Raw genomic sequence first — 26,803 nt, forward strand, 5'->3', positions numbered from 1 at the left:
TCTGTCCAATGGCAACAATCTTTTTACACTGTATTTGAATTATTTTTTGAACCCTTACTATAGATAATTGTCTGTAAAAAAGTACAAACCTTTAATATTAAGGTTGAATTGATGTGTCAAGTTGCCAACTTAACAAAGACATTTGTTACTACCGGTATTTAAAGTACTAAACACTACACTTTCAGCCATCAGCAAAGTCTTGAAAAAAGTTTGCTTTTTTAGCTCACCTGACCTGAAAGGTCAAGTGAGCTTTTCTCATCACTTGGCTTCCATCTTCTGTCGTCGTCTGTTAACTTTTACAAAAATCTTCTCTGAAACTACTGGGCCAAATTTAACCAAACTTGGCCACAATCATCACTAGTGTGTCTAGATTTAAAAATATGTCCGATGACCCCGCCTGCCAACCAAAATGGCCACCATGGCTAAAAATAGAACATAGGGGTGAAATGCAGTTTTTGGCTAAAATCTCTGAAACTATAGCATTTAGAGCAAATCTGACAGCGGTAAAAATGTTTATCAGGTTAAGATCTATCCGTGGTGAAATTTTCAGACGAATCGGACAACTCATTGTTGGGTTGCTGCCCCTAAATTGGTGATTTGAGGAAATTTTGCAGTTTTTGGTTATTGTCTTGAATATTATTATAGATATAGATAAACTGTAAACAGCAATATTGTTAACAAAGTAAGATCTACAAATAAGACTGCATGACCAAAATTGTCAGTTGACCCCTTAAGGAGTTATTGTCCTTTATAGTAATTTTTAACAATTTTTCGTGAATTTATGTAATCTTTTACAAAAATCTTCTTGTCTGAAACTACTGAGAAAAATTTATACACACTTGGCCACACTCATCACTAGGGTATCTAGTTTAAAAAATGTGTCTGATGACCTCGCCCGCCAACCAACATGGCAGACATTAAAAATAGAACATAAGGGCAAAATGCAGTTTTTGGCTTATATCTCTGAAACTAAAGCATTAAGAGCAAATCTGTCAAGGTAAAAATGTTCACCAGGTTAAAATTTATCTGCTTTTAAATTTTCAGCAAAGTAAGATCTAGAAATAAGTATAACCTGACCAAAACTGTCAGTCGACCCCTTAAGGAGTTATTGCCCTTTATAGTCAATTTATAACAATTTTTCGGTAATTTTTTGTCATCTTTTACAAAAATCTTCTCTGTAACTACTGAGACAAATTTAACCAAACTTGGCCCTAATCATCATAAGGGTATCTAGTTTTAAAAAATGTGTTCAATGACCCTGTTTTACAACCAACATGGCAGACATGGCTAAAAATAGAACATAGGGATAAAATGCAGTTCGGTATTTTTGTTATACTTTTTTCCCCTGGCTATGCCTGTTGAACAACATTGAGGACCAAAATTTCCTTAAAGTTTTGCCAAATACAGCTAAGGTAATCTATTCCTGAGGTGGAAACGTTTATTGAACATGTGGTGCATTAAATGATATGGCTTAATTAATCAATAGTCATAAACAGAATAAATGAAAACATATCTGGGTAGAGAGGTCCAATATTAAAAACATTTACAAAAAAATGGCATAAACGCCATTCAGAATACAGCAGATGATGACTTGTAGTGGTTTATCTGTCACATATTGCTTGAAGCATGGCAAACTATGATGTTGTACACGGACAATTATGATATGTATGGTTATATTGAACTTAAACATAGACAAATGCAAAAGGTGAAAATTGTGGATGATATTATTTGAGGTTTTGGAAATAATTGTTTTTCGTTTAAGCCATTTTTTTTGTAAATATTTTTAATATTGAACCTCTCTTCCCAGATATTTTGTCACTTATTCTGTTTATGACTATCTAACAGCGGTATACTATTGTTGCCTTTATTTTTCTAAAGTTTGTTCAAATACATTTTCATAGGCACATATTAAAATTATGAACGTTCACTTATTATCTCAGGAAGGATAGTTATCCTACATATTTTGTAGTTTAAGTGAAACTTATTAAAATAACTACATTTACCTAACAATTTGCCTACATATAAATAATCTTAAATTTTGACTTAAAACCGCATGATATACACAGTTTTCACAAATCAAAATAGCCTTAGAATTGTTTCTGGTTCGTTGAATAAGGAAAAAGGCCATGATGGAATGTCAAGTATTTCTACATGACTCAAAGTGGTATTTAAGTTAGACTTCGAAATGCATATTGTTGCTTTTTATCATACTAGCCTGTACCAAGTCAGGAATATGACAGTTGTTTTCCGTTCGTTTGATGTGTTTGAGCTTTTGATTTTACCATTTACCAATGAACTTTCCGTTTTGAGTTTTCATTGAAGTACGGTATTTTTGGGATACGATTGCTTTCAAGCAATCTGTAGACTTATACCGGTGGCTCAGAGCAATGCCCTCACGTCAATCGTTTTATTCTAAACATTAAGGAAAATCTCACATTCTTATGATTGTCTTGCTTTAAAAGGTAAAAACAAACAAAGGGATTGAACTTAAACAACTCTCCTATAATATTCTTTTCATAATCTTCATGTTTGATAATTCCCTTGACTTATATGCGTGTTTTTAACAACACGGAAAATCAGAATTAAGCAGTATTTATATTTAGTGTTTTTATAAATTTAGAAACACGTCAGAGGGCCCAGTTTTGATAAAATGAGAGTTCTCTGAATTCCGATAAATCTATTTCTGTCATATAAGAACTGAAGTGGAGATTTTCTTATATGTTACCGTTATGAAAATGATATTTGAGATTATACTTCCATAAAGAAACAGAGAACCATCTAGGTCGTTTAATAAACATTTAATATACGTTCTTGCTCCAGGGTTTGTTTTGGAAATTATGCGCATGCGTATAGATTTCTTGACTTCAAGGGGTTTTAGATTGAATGGTTGCTCTGGATTCCCCACTCAATTAATTAATTTATAACTCATTGGATCTTTTCTATGTATGTCTGCTACTGAGGGTTATTGTTGTTGCATAATTTTAAATCATTTGCATTATTTAAATTAAAATTAATTAGTCCACATCGTCAAGTTGTTACTAGAACATCCCTTCAGGCGAAATGGGGTCTTCCATATTATCGTTTCGAGTTGTCTCCCTTCCGGAAGTAAATCCCGTGAGCTCTGAATGAAAAACAATATTAGCTCGTTCTGTCAATAAACGTCGTATAATGTTAAAAACGATCGCAATTTAAACCGTGGAATGTGTACGGAAAGGAGTCATGATCACTGACCCAAAGGAAATTTAAAAAATTAACAGTTAGGAATGGGGTTCCTCCTAGAATTAACGTAGGAAAGGAAGTGATAAGATACGAAGTGAAAATACCTTCTCTCACTCTGACTGCTGTCAGTGTGGAAAGTAAACTTGGAATTGATAGTACGAAAATAAAACACAATAGGCCTAAGTACATTGTTCATACACTTTTATCCGGAATTGGCTATTTTGTAACTACTCAGATTACGCACATTACATTTTACATGTGCAGTTGAATTAGTTTTGAAAATAATATTATCCAGGTACATGTATACATGTGTCAATGAAACAACGGCAATCGTATCCCTCAGAGCAATCTGCTCTTTGATTATTATTTTACTTTTCCTTACATTCCTTTTGCAATAATGTTTCCTTTCTCAGATGAGAAATATAATTTTTCATATTGATAAAACAAAAATCTATATGTTTTCCCTAAACACAGAAAAGCAAATGATACCTATTTCCAGATAGCTGTATTTTTGGCGACTTTAAAATCACCAATAGAAAGCTGTTCCAAGAACCAGTAACATTATTTCTGTTTAAATTGACGAGAACAAAAATCTTTTACCTATATACGATAATTTCGCTGTTTATAAGGCATATAGAGATTATTGCCACAAAAAACAAATGTTTTTGCCATCTTGTCGTTTAGACCAAATTTTTTTAGGAAGACTTCTTAAATATTTTACAATGAACATCTTATTTTGCTTTTGAATTTAAATATTGCATTAGGTTCAATAAGATTTGTAGAATAGTTATCAAAGGTACCAGGATTTTAATTAAGTACGCCAGACGCGCGTTTCGTCTACATAAGACTCATCAGTGACGCTCATATCAAAATATTTATAAAGCCAAACAAGTATAAAATTGAAGAGCATTGAGGATCCAAAATTCCAAAAAGTTGTGCCACATACGGCTAAGGTAATCTATGCTTGGGATAAGAAAATCCTTAGTTATTCGAAGAATTTAAAGTTTTGTAAACAGGAAATTACAAAAATGACCACATTATTGATATGCATGTCAACACTGAAATGTTGACTACTGGGCTGGTGATACCCTCGGGGACGAAACGTCCACCATCAGTGGCATCGACCCAGTGGTGTAAATAGTTATCAAAGGTACCAGGATTTTAATAAAGTACGCCAGACGCGCGTTTCGTCTACATAAGACTCATCAGTAACGCTCATATCGAAATATTTATAAAGTCAAACAAGTACAAAATTGAAGAGCATTGAGGATCCAAAATTCCAAAAAGTTGTGCCAAATACGGCTAAGGTAATCTATGCCTTGGATAAGAAAATCCTTAGTTATTCGAAAAATTCAAAGTTTTGTAAACAGGAAATTTTAAAAAAAAATTAATGACCACATTATTGATATTCATGTCAACCCCGAAATGTTGACTACTGGGCTGGTGATACCCTCGGGGACGAAACGTCCACCAGCAGTGGCATCGACCCAATGGTGTAAATAGTTACTAAAGGTACCAGTATTTTAATTAAGTACGCCAGACGCGCGTTTCGTCTACAAAAGACTCATCAGTGACGCTCATATCAAAATATTTATAAAGCCAAACAAGTACAAAATTGAAGAGCATTGAGTATAAACTATATAGAATACCAGAAAAGGGAATTTTGTTTAATTCATGCCAAATTTATGAATGTTCATTCTTGACCTATGTCAATGTTTCTTGGTATGTTAGGTAGGTGCATTAAATTAGTTAACTAACAGGCTTTTTCAAACATGTCAGCCTCGCCTATAAAAAAGTCAACCATGATAATTCAATCTCTAAAATAATTTCATACATATTAGAGATACACATCTCACTTTATGAACACATGTTGATAATTCTTTTCGAGTTTTTAGATGGTGATCTTTCCAACTTACCATCTGGCTGGAGAGTACCCATTTTGTGAATTAAAAAAAATTGTTAAGGGTCACATTTTGGATGACGTGCAATATAAAAGTGACTTCATATTTTGTAATTTAAGCTGTATTACATCTATATGAAAAACAAATAAGATATCTGATTTCAACAATTGTGATATTTTTTTTAAAAACATGGATTTATTTTCTGAAAACAATTTGGCACATGGTGTTTGTAACCAACAGATTAAGTTAACACATATTATATAAAATATAAATGTGCACAATCATTCAAGCATGTATAGGAATTTTATGTACATGTGTTTATTTCTTACTATTTTATATCGAAATATAATTTTGGATCAACGAAATTTACACTATATATATTTGGTTTGCAGTTTGATCAGAAGAAACACCCACAAAGCTAGATAATACAATTAATTATCTAATTACTACTACAGCTAAATATTAATTAGTATTACAATTTTCACTGTTATTAATATAAGTTAGATAAGTCATACAAATCTAATCTTGAATTTCATACAAATCTAATCTTGAATTTCATCCAAATTCTTTCTTAAGACAATAACAATCAAAACCAAGGAGTAAACATCATCCAAATTCTTTCTTAAGACAATAACAATCAAAACCAAGGAGTAAACAAAGACTCACAAAACTAAAGGACATTTACATCAACAGTTATAAATAATAATGAAGAAACAACACGAATTCCATTAAAAACCGGGAGTGAAATCAGGTGCTCCGGAAGGGTAAGCATTTCCTGCACCGTATACGGCACCCGTCGTGTTATTTCTTTGTTCAGTTCGGTAATGATGGAAGGTTATTATGACTGAGGAAGAATATCAGATATGATTTCTGACACACGTTTGTCATAATGGCCAATCAGCTCATGATGGCGAACGTAAAATTTCTTGAGTGATGACCTTAATTTGATTGATTCATAGCCCTGTTTTAGCAACTTTTGAGAAAACAGTATTCCTCGTTACAAAATCAACGTACTTTGAGCTAGCTCTAGAGTAACGTATCAATTGAGACACATATACTCCATATACTGGTGCCGCTGGGATGTTGCTACACAGAAATGGAAAGTAGACTATAGGAAAATTAAAATCATAGCGTTTGTCATAAATATTGGTATTCAACCTACCATCAGTAGTCATTTCGAGAAAAAGGTCAAAATATGAAGCAGATTTATCTGTGTCGGTAGTATCTTTAATTTCAAGTTCACTTGGATATGTTAAATGTAAGTGATCACTGAATCTATTATTATTAAGAGACAGTACATCATCAATATACCGAAAGGTGAAATTAAAAGACTGGGCTAATTTCTTTTCTCCTTTCTGTACAAGCCCTTGGATAAATTCTGCTTCATCAGAATATAAAAACAAATCTGCAAGTAGAGGAGCGCAATTGGTACCCATTTGGATTCCAATAGTCTGTTGGAAGACCAAACCTCCAAATTCAACAAATATGTTTTCAATTAAAAAGTCCAGCATGGCAGTGATATCTTCGTCGGTATATTTTCTCCTTGACACTGTATGATTTTTCACAAAGTAAGCTGAATTCCAGCCCAAAACTAGATATTTAAAACGTCTAGTTTCCTTTTTGTTAAAGAAACATAAGCTGACGAGTTCTTTCAGTCAAACTTTGAGTTTAGTATGTGGAATAGTGGTATACAGAGTTGAAAAAATCAAAGGTTTTAATGTTGGTACAATGTTTTAATGATTAAGATTGTAAATTCACCAATAACTCTTTTGAATTTTTCAGTATCCACATCTGATTAACACCACTTCTTGAATATGCCGTTTCGGAATATTTCTGAAGTCCTTCTTTGACTGCAGTGAGTATGGCAGTAAGAACTTTAGAAAGGGGTTTAGTGGAACACTTGAAAGAACCTCCAATATACCTTTCCTTATAAGGATTCTTGTGACGTCACTTTGGGCGTTGCACTGACTATGGCTAACAGGGCTGTTATTTTGTAATGTATTCGTTTTTATTCTATAGCTAGCCACCACTTCAGTTAAATCATGTATATCTATTATATAGTCATTTTATAAAATTTACTGTTTGCAAAACTATGTATTATTCTTGATAATAATGATGTTTTTGTGCCAGGCGGATAACCCCGGCCTTACAGCTTTTGGAACTTTTGGTCCTCGGTGATCTTCAACTTTGTAGTTGTTATGGCTTTCAAACTTTTTACATCTGAGCATAGTTTTGTGTGGACGTAGCGCGCGTCTGGCGTATAAAACATATTTTTTAACCTGTTACCTTTTGATGGCTATTATTCGTTTGTTTCTCTGTCCTATATTTTCTCCCATTTATCTGTTTATTTATTGTAATTAGTTATCAAAGGTACCAGGATTATAATTTAGTACGCCAGACGCGCGTTTCGTCTACGTAAGACTCATCAGTGACGCTCAAATCAAAAATATTTATAAACCCAAACAAGTACAAAGTTGAAGAGCATTGAGGATCCAAAATTCCAAAAAGTTGTGCCAAATACGGCTAAGGTTATCTATGCCTGGGATAAGAAAATCCTTAGTTTTTCAAAAAGTTCAAAGTTTTGTATACAGGAAATTTATAAAAATGACCACATTATTGCCCTGTCGTGTAATGTTATCATTTTAATGTTATAATTAACACTGCCATCAAAGCGGGAGATTTGGCATGCCACAAAACCAGGTTCAACCCACCATTTTTTCTTAAAATAACCTGTACCAAGTCAGGAAAATGTTCATTGTTATATTATACTTTGTTTTTGTGTGTGTTACATTTTAATGTTGTGTTTCTGTTGTGTCGTAGTTCTCTTATATTTGATACGTTTCCCTCAGTTTTAGTTTGTAACCCGGTTTTGTTTTTTCTCTATCGATTTATGAATTTCGAACAGCGGTATACCGCTGTTGCTTATATTAAACTATATTTGAATACGAAGGCCATCCTGTTGAAAGGGACAGTCTCACATGTCACTATTAATGTTCTTTTAGATTTGCAAATGCATTTATTTATCAAGTATAACTAACTAGTTGTACAGAACTGTATTTGTCGTGTATGTTTATTAAAGATAACGTCATGTCAACTATTATTTTATGATGGTATGAACGGGATGGATTGTGCTTGATTTTTGTATGATAAAGACATAATCTCTCAATCAGTTTAATTGAGGTCTTGAGCCGACATGTCATTAACTGCTAGTAGTTCTTTGTGTTAATTTGTGTATCGTTGTCATTTTGCTTAGTTTCTTTTGTTACCTAGTCTGACATCGGACTCAGACTTCTTTTTAAACTGAGTTTTACTGTGTGTTTCTTTATTTTACATTGGCTAGAGGTTATGTAATATGTAGAATTACAATAATTTCAAGATGTATGGTCTATCTGGAATTGAAATACTGAATATCTTGATATATAGTTTATTCTCATAAAACCATGCAAGTACAAAAGTTACGGAGAATTTAAAATATGCATTCAAAATATTAAACAGAAAGTTACCCATAACTCATATAAAAACAATCATGACAGTCATATAAAACCACTTTTAGGGCTTCAACTGTCAATAACATAACTATATTTATATATTTCAAAAGTCAACTTGATCAACATGCAAAACCACACTCGCAACTGTGTGTTGCTTCCTGAAATTATAACCCTGACAATTGACTGAAAGATTGAACATAACTTATTTTAATGTTCTGACTTTTCATACGATGTTAAGATAAAAACAATGTGCTATTGTTGTTCTTGTGCAGAATCAGAAAATAAACAGTGTCATTTCTATTTTACTTATCATAACATTTTCGGACAAAAAAAAAAAACAACTTTTGTGCCGTTTGGGTCAACAATAATAATTACTATACACTTTATTTTTTATTTTTGAGATAAACATAAACAGGATGTAATACTTCATGGTTAAAATTTAACCAGCATTTTCTAGTGTGGCTTCATTATAATGACTATAAATAGTAGTCATGTAGTCTAGATGTTTTAGATATCTCCATTATTTAGTTGAATACACAAATTGTTTTAAGTGCACACATGCTTTTGCATTGCGCATTAACACTTATTAATTGATATACTCAATACAATCAGTTATTCAACAATATCCAGGTGGCAATTTGGTGGAATGCCTCTAGTGTTTACTCCTTTTGTGAGTATTCTTTCACCATCATTATTTGACAATTCAATTGTAAATGAATCCCTTAACTGCTCTTCAGATTCCTTCCTTGTTTTTTTCTCCTGTAACATAATTATACTTCAAAAATATATTTGAATCTTATTTACTCAATTTATTTCACTTGACTGGGCGGAGGTTAACCGGTTCGCTCATAATAAACCAGTCCATCTATAGATAGGTGTTTTAGAATAAACTCATCAATGAAGTGTCCAGTCATTCTTTTGTAAATTCCTTTTATGACACTGATAGGTGATTAGAAATCAGTTATAATTATAACGGCAATCATATCTTATCACACACATCTTCAAATAGACTGTCATTATGCAAATTAAAACGTAAGTTCCGCCCGATCAGTTGAAATAACGTTGGTAATACCTATAATTCATTTAAGAGACGTTGGTAAACGATGCCAAAATATAAAGAAATCGATGGTTCATTTTGATTCATAAAAGACCTAAGCAGTCGATGAACAAGATAAAGTTTATTTTTGGAGAAAAAAAAAGTATATTGGGGAATATGAAAAGAATTTGTTTACTTTGAGGAAGTGCTTCGACATAATTACATCTCTATCATGATAATACTATATTATTGTGTTTTTGACCGTACATTAGAAAAAGATGTTTTTATTTTATATTCTAATACGAAGTAAAATGTATCTTATTATCACAATTTCTTATTTTTTAAGCAAGTAACATAATAGGTTTCATAAATATTTCAAACATTCAGTTTTAAATTCATTGAATTTTAAGATCATTCATCCGCTGTTAATGGTGGTTAGATATATCACTAAAACATTACAAAGACCACTCCATAGAAACAATTACGAAACACGAAGAGATTGTTGTAATGGTGTATAAGTGGCATTTGATTCAGGGGAGATTCAAGGCAGTTTCAAAAATAGTAGATTACAAAATAGGCATTTCAACGATAATGTACATCTTATGTGCAGGTATTTTGATTTTTTTTTGTATTACTGTATAATTGTGTTTTGCATACTGCTGTTTGTCTTTTAGTCGTTTTCCTTTTTTTTTTTGTCACGGCGTTGTCCGTTTGTCATCGACGTATGATTTTGAATATCTCTTTGGTATATTCCACATCTCTTTTATTTTTCTTTGTCCTAAGGTCTTTTTTTACTTGTTCCATTGTATATCACCTTCAACTAATCTCATTCCTCTTGTCGCAGATATTTTGTTATCTGACCTTTATGAGATAATTTTTAGGTTACTGGAAATTATACAATTTGAAGCAATTGTGTCAAATAGTGTAGCTAAAACTTTAACGTTTCCAAAGCTTCTGCTTACAATGCAGTCATACTGCTGCTGTGTTAGTTTTATTTTCTGTACTGTGAGATAATGTGATTCCACACTAGTCTTTAATTAAATCGACAAAACTGCTAAGGACCTGTTTCATGAAACTTAAAGTCATGTTAACATTTTGTTAATGTAAAAATAAGTCTAAATCCATAAATAGCTGCTCTTATTGAACCAATTAAACGATTTAAATTGGTTAACAGTTTCAGAACGGTACAGTGAAGCGGCATTTATTGAGGACAATATATGTTCTAAATGTCAGAATGACTTAAGTTCTATTAAAATGCAGCAAATAATCTAAAATGAATATAAATAAAAGAGTATGAAATCAAATATCGTGTACAAATTTTGTAAATACTCCATAAAATGCAAGATTTATTGTACCAAGTGCCAGGGGGGAATGGACGGGCTTATAACTTTATACTATAATGTATCAATCATGGATTCACGTATTTTATTATATCTTATATTTAGTCATGTATATATTGTGTTGCCGTCGAGTTCAGTAGTTTTGTTATACTTTTTTTTTACTTACGCCAACAAGTGATGATTCTATATATTGAACTTTATGTACTATTGATACGACTTTGAACATCATCATAAAACTTGCTACTGCGCCAACCACGCCCATGGTAATCGTCAATAATCGTCCTATTGGAAACAAAGTAATTTTTGATTTCATTTTGGGTTAATATATTTGTTATTTTAAAAATAAAAAAAAAAGTCATAAATAATATCAGGTTTGTATAAAGCTCTCAGAAAAGAAAAGAAAAGTATATTGTTGTTCCTGCGGACAAAGCTTCACATAATATTGTCTTTGTATGTAAATCGTACTACTACGATTGCCTTATAAAAGAATTAGGAATAAATTAGCTCTCAGGTAGTCCCACATACAAACACATATCATTTGAAAAGGATGAGATTTTGCCGAATCATAAGTCCTTCATGGCTTCAACGAACATTACATTGAACAACAAATTGGAGGACTTTCCGTGTTTGTATTGGATACATAAGCTTCACAAGATCCCATACAAACAACGGTCTATTACCGGTTCATCTGCATGTACGACTAAAGAATTGTCCATCAGATTGACAAAAATTCTATCCACAGTAACAGAGAGTCTTCAGAATATTGTGAAGGTACCAGGATTATAATTTAGTACGCCAGACGCGTGCTGACTACTGGGCTGGTGATATCCTCGGGGACGAAACGTCCACCAGCAGTGGCATCAACCCAGTGGTGTAAATAGTTATCACTTGGTCGATGCCACTGCTGGTGGACGTTTCGTCCCCGAGGGTATCACCAGCACAGAAGTGTTGAGTGTTGGCATGAATATCAATATTGTCATCTTTTCGATAAATTTCCTGTTTACAAAACTTTGAATTTATCGAAAAACTAAGAATTTTTCTTATCCAAGGCATAGATTACCTTAGCCGTATTTGACAAATTTTTTTGGAATTTTGGATCCTCAATGCTCTTCAACTTTGTACTTGTTTGGCTTTATAAATATTTTGATATAAGCGTCACTGATGAGTCTTATGTAGACGAAACGCGCGTATGACGTACTAAATTATAATCATCCTGGTACCTTTGATAACTATTTACACCACTAGGTCGATGTCACTGCTGGTGGACGTTTCGTCCCCGAGGGTATCACCAGCCGAGTAGTCAACACTTCGGTGTTGACATGAATATCAATAATGTGGTCATTTTTATAAATTTCCTGTTTACAAAACTTTGAAAATATCGAAAAACTAAGGATTTTCTTATCCCAGGCATAGATTACCTTAGCCGTATGTGGCACAACTTTTTTGGAATTTCGGATCCTCAATGCTCTTCAACTTTGTACTTGTTTGGCTTTATAAATATTTTGATATGAGCGTCACTGATGAGTCTTATGTAGACGAAACGCGCGTATGGCGTACTAAATTATAATCATCCTGGTACCTTTGATAACTATTTACAACACTAGGTCGATGTCACTGCTGGTGGACGTTTCGTCCCCGATGATATCACCAGCCGAGTAGTCAACACTTCGGTGTTGACATGAATATCAATAATGTGGTCATTTTTATAAATTTCCTGTTTACAAAACTTTGAAAATATCGAAAAACTAAGGATTTTCTTATCCCAGGCATAGATTACCTTAGCCGTATGTGGCACAACTTTTTTGGAATTTCGGATCCTCAATGCTCTTCAACTTTGTACTTGTTTGGCTTTATAAATATTTTGATATGAGCGTCACTGATGAGTCTTATGTAGACGAAACGCGCGTATGGCGTACTAAATTATAATCATCCTGGTACCTTTGATAACTATTTACACCACTAGGTCGATGTCACTGCTGGTGGACGTTTCGTCCCCGAGGGTATCACCAGCCGAGTAGTCAACACTTCGGTGTTGACATGAATATCAATAATGTGGTCATTTTTATAAATTTCCTGTTTACAAAACTTTGAAAATATCGAAAAACTAAGGATTTTCTTATCCCAGGCATAGATTACCTTAGCCGTATGTGGCACAACTTTTTTGGAATTTCGGATCCTCAATGCTCTTCAACTTTGTACTTGTTTGGCTTTATAAATATTTTGATATGAGCGTCACTAATGAGTCTTATGTAGATGAAACGCGCGTCTGGTGTACTAAATTATAATCCTGGTACCTTTAATAACTATTTACGCCACTGGGTCGATGCCACTGCTGGTAGACGTTTCGTCCCCGAGAGTATCACAAGCCCAGTAGTCAACACTTCGGTGTTGTCATGAATATCAATAATGTGGTCATTTTTATAAATTTCCTGTTTACAAAACTTTGAAAATATCGAAAAACTAAGGATTTTCTTATCCCAGGGATAGATTACCTTACCCGTATTTGGCACAACTTTTTGGAATTTCGGATCCTCAATGCTCTTCAACTTTGTACTTGTTTGGCTTTATAAATATTTTGATTTGAGCGTCACTGATGAGTCTTATGTAGATGAAACGCGCGTCTGGTGTACTAAATTATAATCCTGGTACCTTTAATAACTATTTACGCCACTGCTGGTAGACGTTTCGTCCCCGAGAGTATCACCAGCCCAGTAGTCAACACTTCGGTGTTGACATGAATATCAATATTGTGGTCATTTTTATAAATTTCCGGTTTACAAAACTTTGAATTTATCGAAAAACTAAGGATTTTCTTATCCCAGGCATATATTACCTGAGCCGTATTTGGAACAACTTTTTGGAATTTTGGATCCTCAATGCTCTTCAACTTTGTACTTATTTGGCTTTATAAATATTTTGATATGAGCGTCACTGATGAGTCTTATGTAGACGAAACGCGCGTCTGGCGTACTAAATTATAATCCTGGTACCTTTGATAACTATTATCAAAGGTACCAGGATTATAATTTAGTACTATTTACTCGCGTAGTCAGGCGGAAACCCGGTTGAAATAGAACAAAAAAATCGAAGGTCTTTGTTAAAGAAGGCGATAAATGCCTACTGTAATGTTTACTATAGTAACACAAATTTTAAAAGTTAATAGAAACAAGTAAAATGACAATTTTCTTCTCAATAACGAAGTGTTTTATTTAAAAACACCATTTGCATAAGTTTTCAATTTATCTATTACATAGTTCAGCAGAAAAATTAGATATCCAGTCGATGACATGGGTATCTATCAAGTTGGATGAAGAAAATGCATAACCTCCGATTTAAAAAAAAAATTTACCACGGACGGAGAACATATCAATCTATTAGTGTAGTAATTTTTGTGTCTGCCCTTCCATTATGTGACTCAAGAAAAAAATTCCAAAAAATGGGTAACAATTATATCGAAAAAGAAAATCGAGTGCACCTTTGTATGTTAGGGCGTGTTTGAGTTGAATATTTTATCTTGAAATCGTACTAAGCAAGAATATTTAATACATCATCTCGCTTCAGATTCTATCATTTTTATATTTCAAAGCTACAGATTGACTTTATAACATAAAAAAATCACAGTACTAAAAGATGAAACATATCGGTCAAGTGAAATATATATCTAATGAATCACAAAAACAGAGTAGGTGTGTTCGAATAGCTATTTTTTCTAATAAAAAGACTTGACGACAGTCTTTAAAGTCATAAGAAACCTCAAATCAAAAAAAAATAATGGATATGTTTTTTTATAACTCAATGGATAGATTTCATTATAAAACTTATGTACATATACTTTTTTCTGAAGAAAATTCTTTAATTTATTCATATTAAGAAGACGCTTCATTTATTTTCATTGCTTCTTTCCAGGAAGCAATTCCCCCGACATATTTTCCGTATGCAAAGTGACCTCAGTGTGACCCATCTCGTAAAATTCCGGTGATCACAATACGCATGGATGTCCTTAAAATAAACTATTATCTGAATTTACATGTTAAAAACGTGCTCAATTTCCATGCTTTTTTGTTGATTTTTTGTCGATTGTTGACAAACAGGTGACAATCGTTAAACTTCGGCTTCAAGACACGAACTTTAATTACCTGCCATATTTTCACAACAACACTGACCGATTGAAAAAAAATTGACGATTATACGAAATTTACACGAAAAATATGATAAATTCGTGCACAGAAGACTAAGTTAATGATGTTTGTATGCATTGGTTCAAGAATTGGAAGAACATTATTTTTCACCGGTCACTCGTTTCTTATGACTTTAAAGTTGGATGATGAAAATGCATATCTTCGAAAAAAAAAAATTTTTTTGAGTGTGATAACTAGGGTTTATAGTCTTCAACCACTAACAAAATCTAGTCTGCCCTTCCACGAAATAATTAATAAGACTTTTTTTTAAATGTTTATGAATTTTCGAAAATTCCACCTGACAACCGAACAGACAATATTTTAAAGTTGAACCAATGCAGATAAGATCATTAACTGATGCTCATTAGCTAGAAGATACATTTGTCTTTTAAAATACAACTGACATTTAAGGATCGTAATGGTGCTATATGGAAAAATTTATCGGTTTTCAAGAGCAAAATTGGCATCCCTACAGTGGCTTCCATTTTTACGATTGTGAAAATGAACTGGCGTAATGGGGAGATAATTTTGACGAAGTAGAATCCTGACTGTAGTGGTATTAACCGTATCTGGATTCTAAAAAACTCTAAGAAAAAACTCCTGGATTCTTTTAAATCTCAAACTTTTTTTCTGAAATTAGTTCTATCAACACTTGTGATTTTTCAACCCTCTATATTTTTCATTGCCCATGAGAAATAGAAAAACGTCTAAATTGTAGCATACACTATAACTTTATTGATTTTGGATACCATATGGCATATTTTATAAATAGTGAACAAAAAGGTAAAACATGCTACACGGAAAAAGTGATCAGTATGCTGGAGTTTCTGATTGACAACATATTTGTTGAAATTATAGGTTGACTTTACAACAAATTGTCGGCATTCCTATGGGAACGAATTGTTTGCCTCTACATGCCGACCTCTTTTTATTTTCATATGAGTCGGAGTTCCTTCTAACACTTGTCAAAAACAAGAAGATCAAAGAAGCCAGGTCAATTAATTTCACATTCAGATATATTGAAGATGTTCTTACCATTTATAATTAAAACTTTTCTGATTGGTTTCCATAAATGTATCCCCCAGAACTAGAAATTAAAGAAACAACAGACACTACTTCCTGCGCCTCATGTGTAGACTTATACCTCGAATTTGTCATACACGGTCATCTCAGTACACGGATCACAAAAGAGACGATTCGAATTTTAAAATTATCATTTCCCCGACCTAAGTAGCAATATACCAACTTCAACTGCATATGGGATATACATTTCCCAACTTATTCGGTATTCAAGAGCTTGCAGCTGCTACTCACACCAGTGTCTGAGCAGAAAATTATGAACCAGGGCTATTTCAAAGAACGTTCATCGGAAGATACCAAGACCTTTTTGATGAATATTCCGTTTCAACTTCACAAATAATACACGATGGTCTTGAAGTATTTTCTTGGTGCTGACATTGTTTATCATCTTAATAACATGTTATAGTTATTTGTCATTTTGAATATTACTTTTACTGTTTAATGTATTTTTTGTGATATCCATTTGACGTTGCTCGGTAAATGTACATCCCGTCATTTTGTTATTGTGCTATAGTAAAATTTTGTATTTTTGTCCTTCAGTTTTGTGCTTTGTCTATGACCTTTTATGTTTCTTTGTTACATATTTTTTGGTTTTTATAGTGATTAAGATAATTACACAATGTTGACGGTTTACCCCTGTTTTGACATTTTTACCTATTATATCTGTTTGTCTTAGTCACACATCGTTGTCAATATAATGAAATTTTATGCGACTGTCATACAAGTGAGAGGTTTAGCTAGCTATTAAAAAAGTTTAATCCACCATTTTCTAAATAAGAAAATGGCTGTATTAAGTCAGGAATATGACAGTTGGTATCCATTCGGTTGTTGTGTTTGAGCTTTTGATTTTGCCATTTGATAAGGGTCTCTCCGTTTTGAATTTTCTGCAGAGTTCGGTATTTTTGTGATTTTCCCAAAGGATGTCGATTGTATGTTATAAACACGTTCTACAGCGTAACACAAAAAAATCATTTCTAAATTATGTCAGTTTTGTTAAATTGATGTGTTGGTCCGATTAGATTTTCGATCTATAATGTTGCTCTTCCTAAAACTAGATTTATTTTCAGCGTCGACCATTCTTTTCTATTAAACAAAGTTGGACTTGTTCTTTCAAACTGTCCCTACATAAGGACAAACACTTAAATTATAAGAGCTTGTGCAGATCTTTTGATTTTGTCTGTTTCCACATCTGATACACACAGCCCCTTGCGTAGAAAGGTAGTTTTACAGTAACTCTAAAGTCCAGTTTTGTTTCCTAATAAAATAGATTTTAATAATTCGGAAACATCTTGAATGTAGCATTTGACAGATTCAACAATATAACATTGCTTAGTTTCCATGTGAATCGTCCACACATAAAACCGTTATAAAGCAATTGATATAATGTAGACAAAAAAACCTATATTGCAGTGCAGACAACTGCATATTTGTTTTGTTTAAAAAGTGAATTCTCCACTCTAGAACTTTTCTGTTTTTACACGTACGGTTTTGATGTTTTGATAAACAGTCTGTGAAAACTTCTGTCTTCTTTACTGTTTTACAAGGATTAAAAAATATATTACATCTGGACTTGTTTGTGTGCCATTATGTTTATTAGTAAGGGTAAACAATATCAAATCCATACCTTCTGCATTGCCACCACCTGTACTAGTTGGTTTAGGCATAGTAATAGTTTTCCCAACTGTTGAAGCTTAAATTGTAAAAAAATATTATTTTTTATTTTTTTCCTTACACAAGATCATACATGTATAAAGCTAGTTTATAATGATAGTATACAGTTAGAGCAAATGTTTTATGACTATTTTGAATTATATATGTTGTTGATGTTAGACCTCATCGATGACACGAAAAGGTGAAGAAAATATCAATTGACAATCAATCAGAAATCATAGTCAATTTAAGGCTACGGTTGTATAACGAGGTTCAAATTCAATAAATCGATTAAAAAGATACAATCAAGATAACAAGCCATCATCGAGGGAATCGCTACAGCAAAATTGGATGCATCGACAAGGTAAGCATCTGCTAAAGAACGATTATTCAAAGATAAACGAACAACATCTTGGCTTGAAAAAATCCAGATAAAAATCCAGTCTACATCACCAAGATAAACCGATGTTCAAACGCGGGAGACTATGTTGCTTCAAAAGCAAAATCCGCAAATGTAAGCAAATAGTGACACTCATCAAGCTACTCATTGCAACTACTGTAGGTAAACATACATTGAAAATGTGCAAGTAGAACATATCTATGGTTATTTGATACGCAGATAATACATAAATGTCGATCAAATCTTTGTTGGGACAGTTAAAATGTCGACGCAACGAATTCAAATTTACAACCCTTTGTTAATATTTAAGAATAGACTTTTTTATTCGTCTTTAAAATTGTATTCATGATAAAAAAAAAAGTCCCAATCAAACAAACTGACATATTTGAAAGCACTCTGTTCTCTTACACGAAGCTTCTGACTAATCCTAAATTTAAAAGATACATTAAATGAATAGGGAGGGTGAAAGTTCTTATTTAGAGGTTTCGGGTCGGACAGTCATATATAATTTTTTTTAAAGAGGTACACTTGGAAAATAGATTGTCAAAATATTCAATATTTTAGAATATTTTGACCAAATCATTATGAATATATAAAAAAGTGTTTAATGACAGAACTGCTATATTCGCTGGGGGTGTTGACATAAAAAAAGAAAGGCACATTATATATTGATTTCAATGTATCCTTCGAACGGTACTTCCTCGGAAATCTTGACAGAGAAACCTTGTCTAAATTTCGGGAGGTTTTGTGATCCCAACTTTGCACGACTTACATTAAGCATGTCAAAAATAAAGGACTCAACCAGCTTAAACACAAACAATCATTATAAGAATAAATTATGTGCAATCAAATATTGGAAATTACGAAGATGGAAATATGCTGCCGTATTCAATCGACCTAACAGACAAAGTCTAAAGGAACAAAGTTTGTATTGTTTCTTGCTTCTGCATCAGGTTATTGTATACCTGTGTTTGTGAGGCTGTACTATTACTTGATCAACACAAAAGATAACATTACACGTCAATATCAAATAAACCTGACATCTGATCGAAGTTTAATTGTTGATAGATGTTTACCATGCTATATCTTCATATTTCGTGTGTAGAGCTTATTTTTTTTCAATTTGGTTACATGTTTAGTCAGTGAAAAACAATTAAATATTTTACATTGGTACGAAATACTTATTTAAAATTTAAAATTTTCGATTTGGTCGTTTATGAGATTTGAACAGCGGTGAACTGCTGCTGTCTTAATTTAACGACAAACTAAAGGAATTATACAAAATGGTAAGACTTAAATCTGAAGCTAGGAATAACACTGCATCACTTTTATACCGGAGATGTTATAAGATTATATAAAAATGTACACTTTCAAATTTCCATCAATACCAACTCCTCGAGTAAAGGTTATCAATGAATTATCTACTAAATATAAACGATGCATACACTGCTGATCAGTGATAATTGTACCTGTGTTGTAATAATTCTGGATTTGAAACTCTGTTGACTCATCCTCATTCATAGGTTTGTACTCTCCAATTGTCACTGCAAATTGATAAAGTTGAAATAAAGTTTCCTTAGCTTCTATTCATGGATTCTTTCGTATATATTTTTAGACAACTGATTTTCTATTACATATCCATCACCTTTTGAAACAGTTTGAAACCCTGTTGTCTCTGTATTTTTCACTAGCAGTATAACAGCATGCTATTGTCCAAATTTGATACCAGGAGTTTGGCGAATTAATGTTGCTGATTTTTAAGTTAGGTTAACACGGATGTCGTTTTTCAAGTGTTTGTCACGGTATTCTTTGTACAACTTAGACTTATGATTTCGATTTTCTCCTTTACATCTGCGTATATTTTCTTCATCCGGAATAAATTATTGTGTTGGTCCAATGTGAAGTGTCACGTTGTTGTGTTGCCTGCCTGCTTCATAATGTCTTATTTGGTCAAGTCTGTTTTTTAATATGACAACTGTTTTACGTTTTTGAAAAGCCACGTGAGAAAGTAATAAATAATAATTGTCCAATCAAAACGCTTATATTTTCACACCAAACAGATTTTGGTCCGTATATATTTGCGTTCATTCGTTTTTCGTTTTGAAATGTAAACAAAAAACAAAAAATATCTCCAGTGTTTTCATTTATCGTTTTTGATTTCTCAAAAACCAAAATTAATAACAAAAGCGTTTTCGTTTTTCGTTTTTGATTTCTTGAAAATCTAAATGGAAAACGAAATTCTTTTCATTTTTGTATTTAATTTCACTAAACAAGAAAAGAAATCGACATTTGAATTTAAGTTTGCTTTTTGTCCTATTCAATTCTGGTTTTACGTTGTTCAATGTTATCCTTTTCCTTTTTTGACCATTGATATTATTATATGCCAATGTAGTGCGCTTTCATCCTTGTTTTAATTTTTTTCCCCATCCCATTCCTTGAATGTACGCGTATGATGAAAGCTTTTTTTCCAAAAGGCTGTATCTGCGTATACTATAAATTAAGAAGTAATTACGTGCATTTATTATTGCGATTTTTGAATGATGGACAAACATGCGAGATTAATTATTACCATAAACTAAATTGTATCACAATCCTTTGTCTTATTCAAACAAATGCTTGCAACATACCTTTGCCATATGTGACCAGGAAAACCAACATTTCATCAGTTATGTCATATCTATAAGAAACAAAATCGGCTGGGTTTCTTAATTCGTTTAAATAAAATTTATACGGTACTGCCAAGAATAAGCACTCGTGACTTGTCCAATTGAAGTTAAATCCGTCACAGTCAATGCCATACTTTATAATTGCAATACAATGTTCTTCACATTCGACTGGTGTGCTGGCTATGATACTTGTCAACAGAAGTACGTCGACAGTAAACTTATCAGTAACTTGAACAAAAGAAATGTTTTCTGGAAAACAATTATGTGTAAAATTAAAAGTAAAAAAGGTAATATATCCCCAAATGAATAAAAATATTTACCGATTTTTTCATATTCTGAAAATATACAAAAAGGGTAGTTTTCACTTTGAGTAAAGTTTGTTCTTATGTCGGCTGTTCAAATGTGAGCGTTTACCATTATTTTTAACCCGACACTATTTTTTGTGACGGTCCCAATTTAGGAAATTGTAATTCATTGATTTTCGTGAGTTGCTGTCATATTTGTTTCAGTTATTTGTTTACTATAAATATGAAAGTTAAGATTTCCTTTGAAATTAACACCCTATGCTCTTTAACTTTATATTTGTTTGGCTTTCTAACTGATTTGATCTAAGCGTAACTGATGAGTCTTATGTAGACGAAACGCGCGTCTGTCGTATCAAATTAAGAGCCTGGTACCTTTGATAACTATTTACACCACTGGGTTAATGCTACTGCTGGTGGACGTTTCGTCCCCGAGGGTATCACAAGCCCAGTATTTAGCACTTTTTATGTTGACATGAATATCAATTATTGTCATTTTTATAAATAAGCTGTTTGCAAAAGTATGAATTATTCGAAAAACGTAGAAATTTCTTATCCCATGCATAGATAACCTTAGCCATATTTGCGAAAATTTTCGAAATTTTGGGTCAGCAATGCTCTTCAACTTTATGTAAGTATGGCTTTTTTACTATTTCGGTCTAAGCGTCAATGATGAGTCTTATGTACACGAAACGCACGTATGGCGTATCAAATTATAAGCCTGATACCTTTTTGTTAATACATTGGTGAACATTGAAAGTTTGATAATAGTAAACCACTATCGCATCCTCTACCATTCACCATGATTTACGTGGATTGCCGAATTTATAAAGAGAATGTCTTAAATTAGATGATAACCTGTTTGTTTTTCGCACATAATGTCATGTAGAGGCTTTGTGCAGGACTCTCTGTACGTCTCAATAATATAAAATCCAATGGGAGGAGGTAGTACAACCCCATAATCACACATTGTTTCCTCAACGACTGCATCTGGATACTTTAATGGCTCAACCCAAAATAACACCCCGCTATAAAAAATGAAATTTCGTGTGGTTAGAATGTGTATCAATATTTAGAAAAAATATGATATAATTACAAAATATCTACAAGAATAAACATTTTAAGAAGGAGATAGTTTTCATGGCAATTGTAACAAAAATAAAATATACTAAGTAACTACGATGACCATGTAAAACCTCACCGAATTTCCTTTGGCGTGCTGTTCTTTAAATAATATAGACCAATATAATCGTAGTACTATCGATCCTTCTTGTAATGATAAACTTGTATTTAGATACGAATAAAATTAAGGCAACAGTGGTTTATTGATATTCAAATATAATTAATCGAGAAGGAAGATACAAATCTAGATAATTCGAAAAATCTGAAGGAATCGGATAATTTTGTAAAAAAAGGTATGAGACCAGATGCGTCGAAAGCGAAAGCGTTTATTATGCAAACATCCCAAGCAACGCAAATCCACAATCTGGTTTCTGAGATTATCCCACACTATGATGTAAGGTCAAATGTCAAGGTCAACGTACACATTTTCATCCTCTGTTTTCCCCCAACCTAATAGGGTGTTTGAATGATAATAAAGTTTTCTGGTTTTGGACAGATAACTCTGTACCGACAAAAATTTAAGACTCCCAAGGTGAGTCCCGGATAGGAATTTGTGAGACCGTTACAAAGGGTTTACCTGAAAAAAAAATGTTGTGAACAATTGAGAGTTTAGTTTAAACATATTTTATTTGCTTAAATATGCAAAAGGGATGAGGCACAAGTTAATCAAGCTTATATAGTCTTCTCCCTAATAAATAAAAATAAAATTTGAAATCTATGTCATGACCTTGATATTTGACCTATCAAATTCTTTGGTCCCAGGTGTCCTTGCTGAAACATGATGGGTCTAAGAATTTTGGTTTAGGTGTTAAAGTAATTTTGTCAAAAAAAACGTTAACGGGGGTTATGCTCTTTACGAACAGATCATTTCTCTTCGGTCAAAATGTACTCAAATTGCGCTTTGATGACATAAACATTTTTCCCTATTGACAATTCCTAATAAGCGTTTCTGGGATATAATAAAAACTAGTAGTAAGGTCAAAGGTCAACCTAAAAACTGATTTAAAACACACTTTAAACCCTTTAAACAGGTCAAAACACATAATGCGCTATCTGGGACTAACTTTGATCTTTGACCTTGTGACCGTTGTTAAGGTCATTAGTCCAAATATCAGTGCTAGAGACCCAATGGTTCTATGACCTTTTGTTTAATAGTTGAGGCAATTCTTTTCTTTTCTGAAAAATTTAACGGAAGTTATTTATCTCCCTCATGCAAAGCTCTGATTCCTTTCTATGCTTTTTGGACCTTTTGGCTTATAGCTCTTCATCTTTTATATAAGCTTTGGATTTCAAATTTGTGGCCATGAACATCACTGAAGAGACATGTATTATCGAAATGCTTATCTGGTGCAGGAAAATTGATACCGTTAATGTTATTATGCCATTTACAGCAAGTTCAAATCTTCCGGGCTAATTGTAAGAAATTTGCGCCTTAATGACCCAAACATTCAAGGCTTCTGTAGATATTTGTGACACCAATACCAAGTGTGAACCTGAAATAAACATGTTGTGAACAATTGAGGTCTTTTCTTTTCGTAATGTAAAATATTTGTTAACCCTCAAAACTCGTCATTAATATTTAAGTGATTTTGATAAGTAACTGTTGATCCCTGTTGTAAAAGTGTTTCTTGTTTTCATACACTGTATCATTGATCAGAAGACATAATATGCAATACTGCTGACATCTTAAGAAATAAGATATTGTTCGTTCTTGACCTTTGATCTTGATTTGACAGAAATTGCACAGTACGAAAATTTGTCAACCGGACAAAATGATAGTACAGATGATATGATTTCGAGTGGTATGTATAATTAAGCTTTATGTTAGGTGGATGCATTAACATTGAACTTATGGTTAATGCCACTCGCCTTTTGATTTGTTAGTTATGTAAGTGAATGGACTGGAAATTTTAAGTTTGAGTTGTTTTCATTTTATTTAACGAGATTTTAACACTCGTAAAAGATTTTCCTTTATGGGATTTTTCTTCTTGGTTTAATAATACTGTTAAGCCAGTGAATTTATATTTCTTAAAAATTTAAAGTTTTGAAAAGGGTTACATACAATATTGTAAACCTTGAATGGTTTAGTTCAAACCTTTTTATGTTTAATTCAAACGTTGATGCTCCAAAAAGTCTGGCATAGTTAAATCCGCTGTCCAGGTTAATCAGTGCACTACTTTTGTATTCACAATAACTCTTTGCTTCTCTCCAATTCACCTTTTCTTGATACAACGTTATCTCCATTGAAGCTGTAATAAGGGAAATCAAATTAATATTAAGAATTTCGCAATACATGTAATGATAAGTTGACAATGATGTATTATAAGTGTTGCTTATAAATATAATGGAATTTAATGCGACTGTCATATAAGTGAGAGATTTAGCGCTATAAAACCAGGTTCAATCCACCATTTTCTACGTTTGAGAATGCCTGTACCAAGTCAGGAATATGACAGTTGTTGTCCATTTGTTTGATGTGTTTTATCATTTGATTTTGCCGTTTTGAATTTACCTCGGAGTTCAGTATTTGTGTTATTTCACTTATTTTCTATACCTATTGTTGGAAGAGCTTGTAAAATTGACATACCAATTGGGCCATTCAAATTGACATATTAGTATTTTAGAGTCTACCTTGATCATGTCCCATCACTTCACCTGGTCAATTGTCACTGATGAAGTGTTAATGAAATCTTAGAGGTTTCAATAGACAAAGAAATTGATGATTAAGATGGAAATGAATTCATAAAACACATTTAAACCTAACAAGTTGTTATTGTTGGCAGTATTGAAGACTTGCTCATTTTGATAGGTCACTAGTCTAAGTTTCACACGTTAAGATAGTCGGTAAGATAAATTCGTTACATAGTGTGCTAGTGACGTAATATGGTAAATATGGGATCAGTAAATTCTATATATGGATTCGAGCTTCGCTCTCACCACATATATACCGTATTAGGTCACTAGTACTATGTAACTAATAATACACATCCAACATTATGTGACATTTATTCGTTTACACATTTATTTGATATTCCTACACAATATTCCTGTATGCTATTTAAAAAGAAATATAAGCCTAATTTAATGGTTTATTTGGAAAATTTTACTCTTTGAATTCATTGGTTTATAACGATTATCTCTAATATCACCATCAAAACTATGTTCCTAACATTATGAATTTGGAAAACATTTTACTTTATTTCCCAAATCATTAGGTTTTACTGTATCCACGGTATTCACTTTTCATTTCATTTTTCATGATATATACCAATTAAACAGGTGACACATCTTCATATTAGCTCCATAATTTTGCAATGATTGTTTCCAATATCCCCAAAAACATGATGGAAGAATTATTTTCTCCTTCATCAAATAAATCCACTCTTGTATATAATGTTTAATTCCATTGCGTCAATACAGTATTATCATGATAAAAAATTCCAACATATTTCAATACAAAAAACTGCAATCTGAAAAGTGAATTCGAATAGATTTTTTTTATTATCTAAATTGATTCCAATAAAATTCAAACACTCCCAATACCACTCCAAAATAAGAAAATGCAAGAAAAAGAAAAAATGTTTCGCATTTCAGTCTGAATTGTAAGAAAAAAATGTAACTGAAAACATCGGAATAGCTATTTCTTGTTTGACTGAAAACTGGACAATATTGTGTAAAAGGTTTATAGATTTGGAGGTTTATTTATTATGTTAAAACACTTGTAATGTCCTTGTTTTCACTTATTTAAACTTTTTGGTCAAAATAATATAACTCATCTATATTGGGGGTATAAAACAATGAAAAACAAGAATATGTTATTCACTGCCAATTGTATAATGGAAAAAGCCTTGGTGAGAAAAACGGCAGGAAAAAAGCATGCTGAAAGATAGTTTTGATGAAAAAAAATAAACAGTACATGTAGCATCAAAATAGACTTGATTCTAACAAAACAAAATAGTCAATCTGAATATCCTAATTGTATTGTTAATTTTACACTCTGGTTGAAAACTAGGTAAAGGTAAATAAAACACCATTAGTCAAGTCACAGTCAACATTGTTAAGTTGCAAAATCATTAACCAATACCTTGCATCTCTTTGAAATTTTCTCAGGTTTTGATTGTTACCTTGACTTGTTTTCTTAATCGATTAATGACATATCTAAACCACATGTATCAATGCCAATAAAAAAATGTTATTTTGAAGGTTTTTCTATATCATGAATTGTTAAATTGCTAGCTAGATAGCTGTTAGTTTTTTTTTACTGAGTTGCGGTTTCCTTAAATTAAATTCCACATTTGTTTTATATAGTGACAGTTGTGGCTTTTGATAAGATTTAACTGAAAATGCACAGCTAATTATGTGTATTTTAAGAGAAAAAATATTATAGTAAACGTCATTACAATAACTGATGTAAAAACTGA

At 32.4% G+C, this 26,803-nt stretch overlaps 1 protein-coding gene across 1 annotated transcript; it reads right to left on the reverse strand.

Annotated features, from left to right (window-relative positions):
- Positions 1-11,116: 11,116 nt before the first annotated feature.
- Positions 11,117-24,625, reverse strand: LOC143062308 (uncharacterized). Its single transcript, XM_076234034.1, has 6 exons — positions 24,478-24,625; positions 22,119-22,288; positions 20,920-21,207; positions 19,762-19,836; positions 17,867-17,932; positions 11,117-11,266 (listed from the first exon to the last, which is right to left on the reverse strand). The coding sequence occupies exons 2-6, from the start codon at positions 22,228-22,230 to the stop codon at positions 11,130-11,132; spliced, it is 678 nt and encodes a 225-aa protein (XP_076090149.1). The 5' UTR covers positions 22,231-22,288; positions 24,478-24,625; the 3' UTR covers positions 11,117-11,129.
- Between the last annotated feature and the right edge of the window lie 2,178 nt (positions 24,626-26,803).

Source organism: Mytilus galloprovincialis, chromosome 2, assembly GCF_965363235.1.
Source record: "Mytilus galloprovincialis chromosome 2, xbMytGall1.hap1.1, whole genome shotgun sequence".
In the NCBI taxonomy this organism is placed as follows: Eukaryota; Metazoa; Mollusca; class Bivalvia; order Mytilida; family Mytilidae; genus Mytilus; species Mytilus galloprovincialis.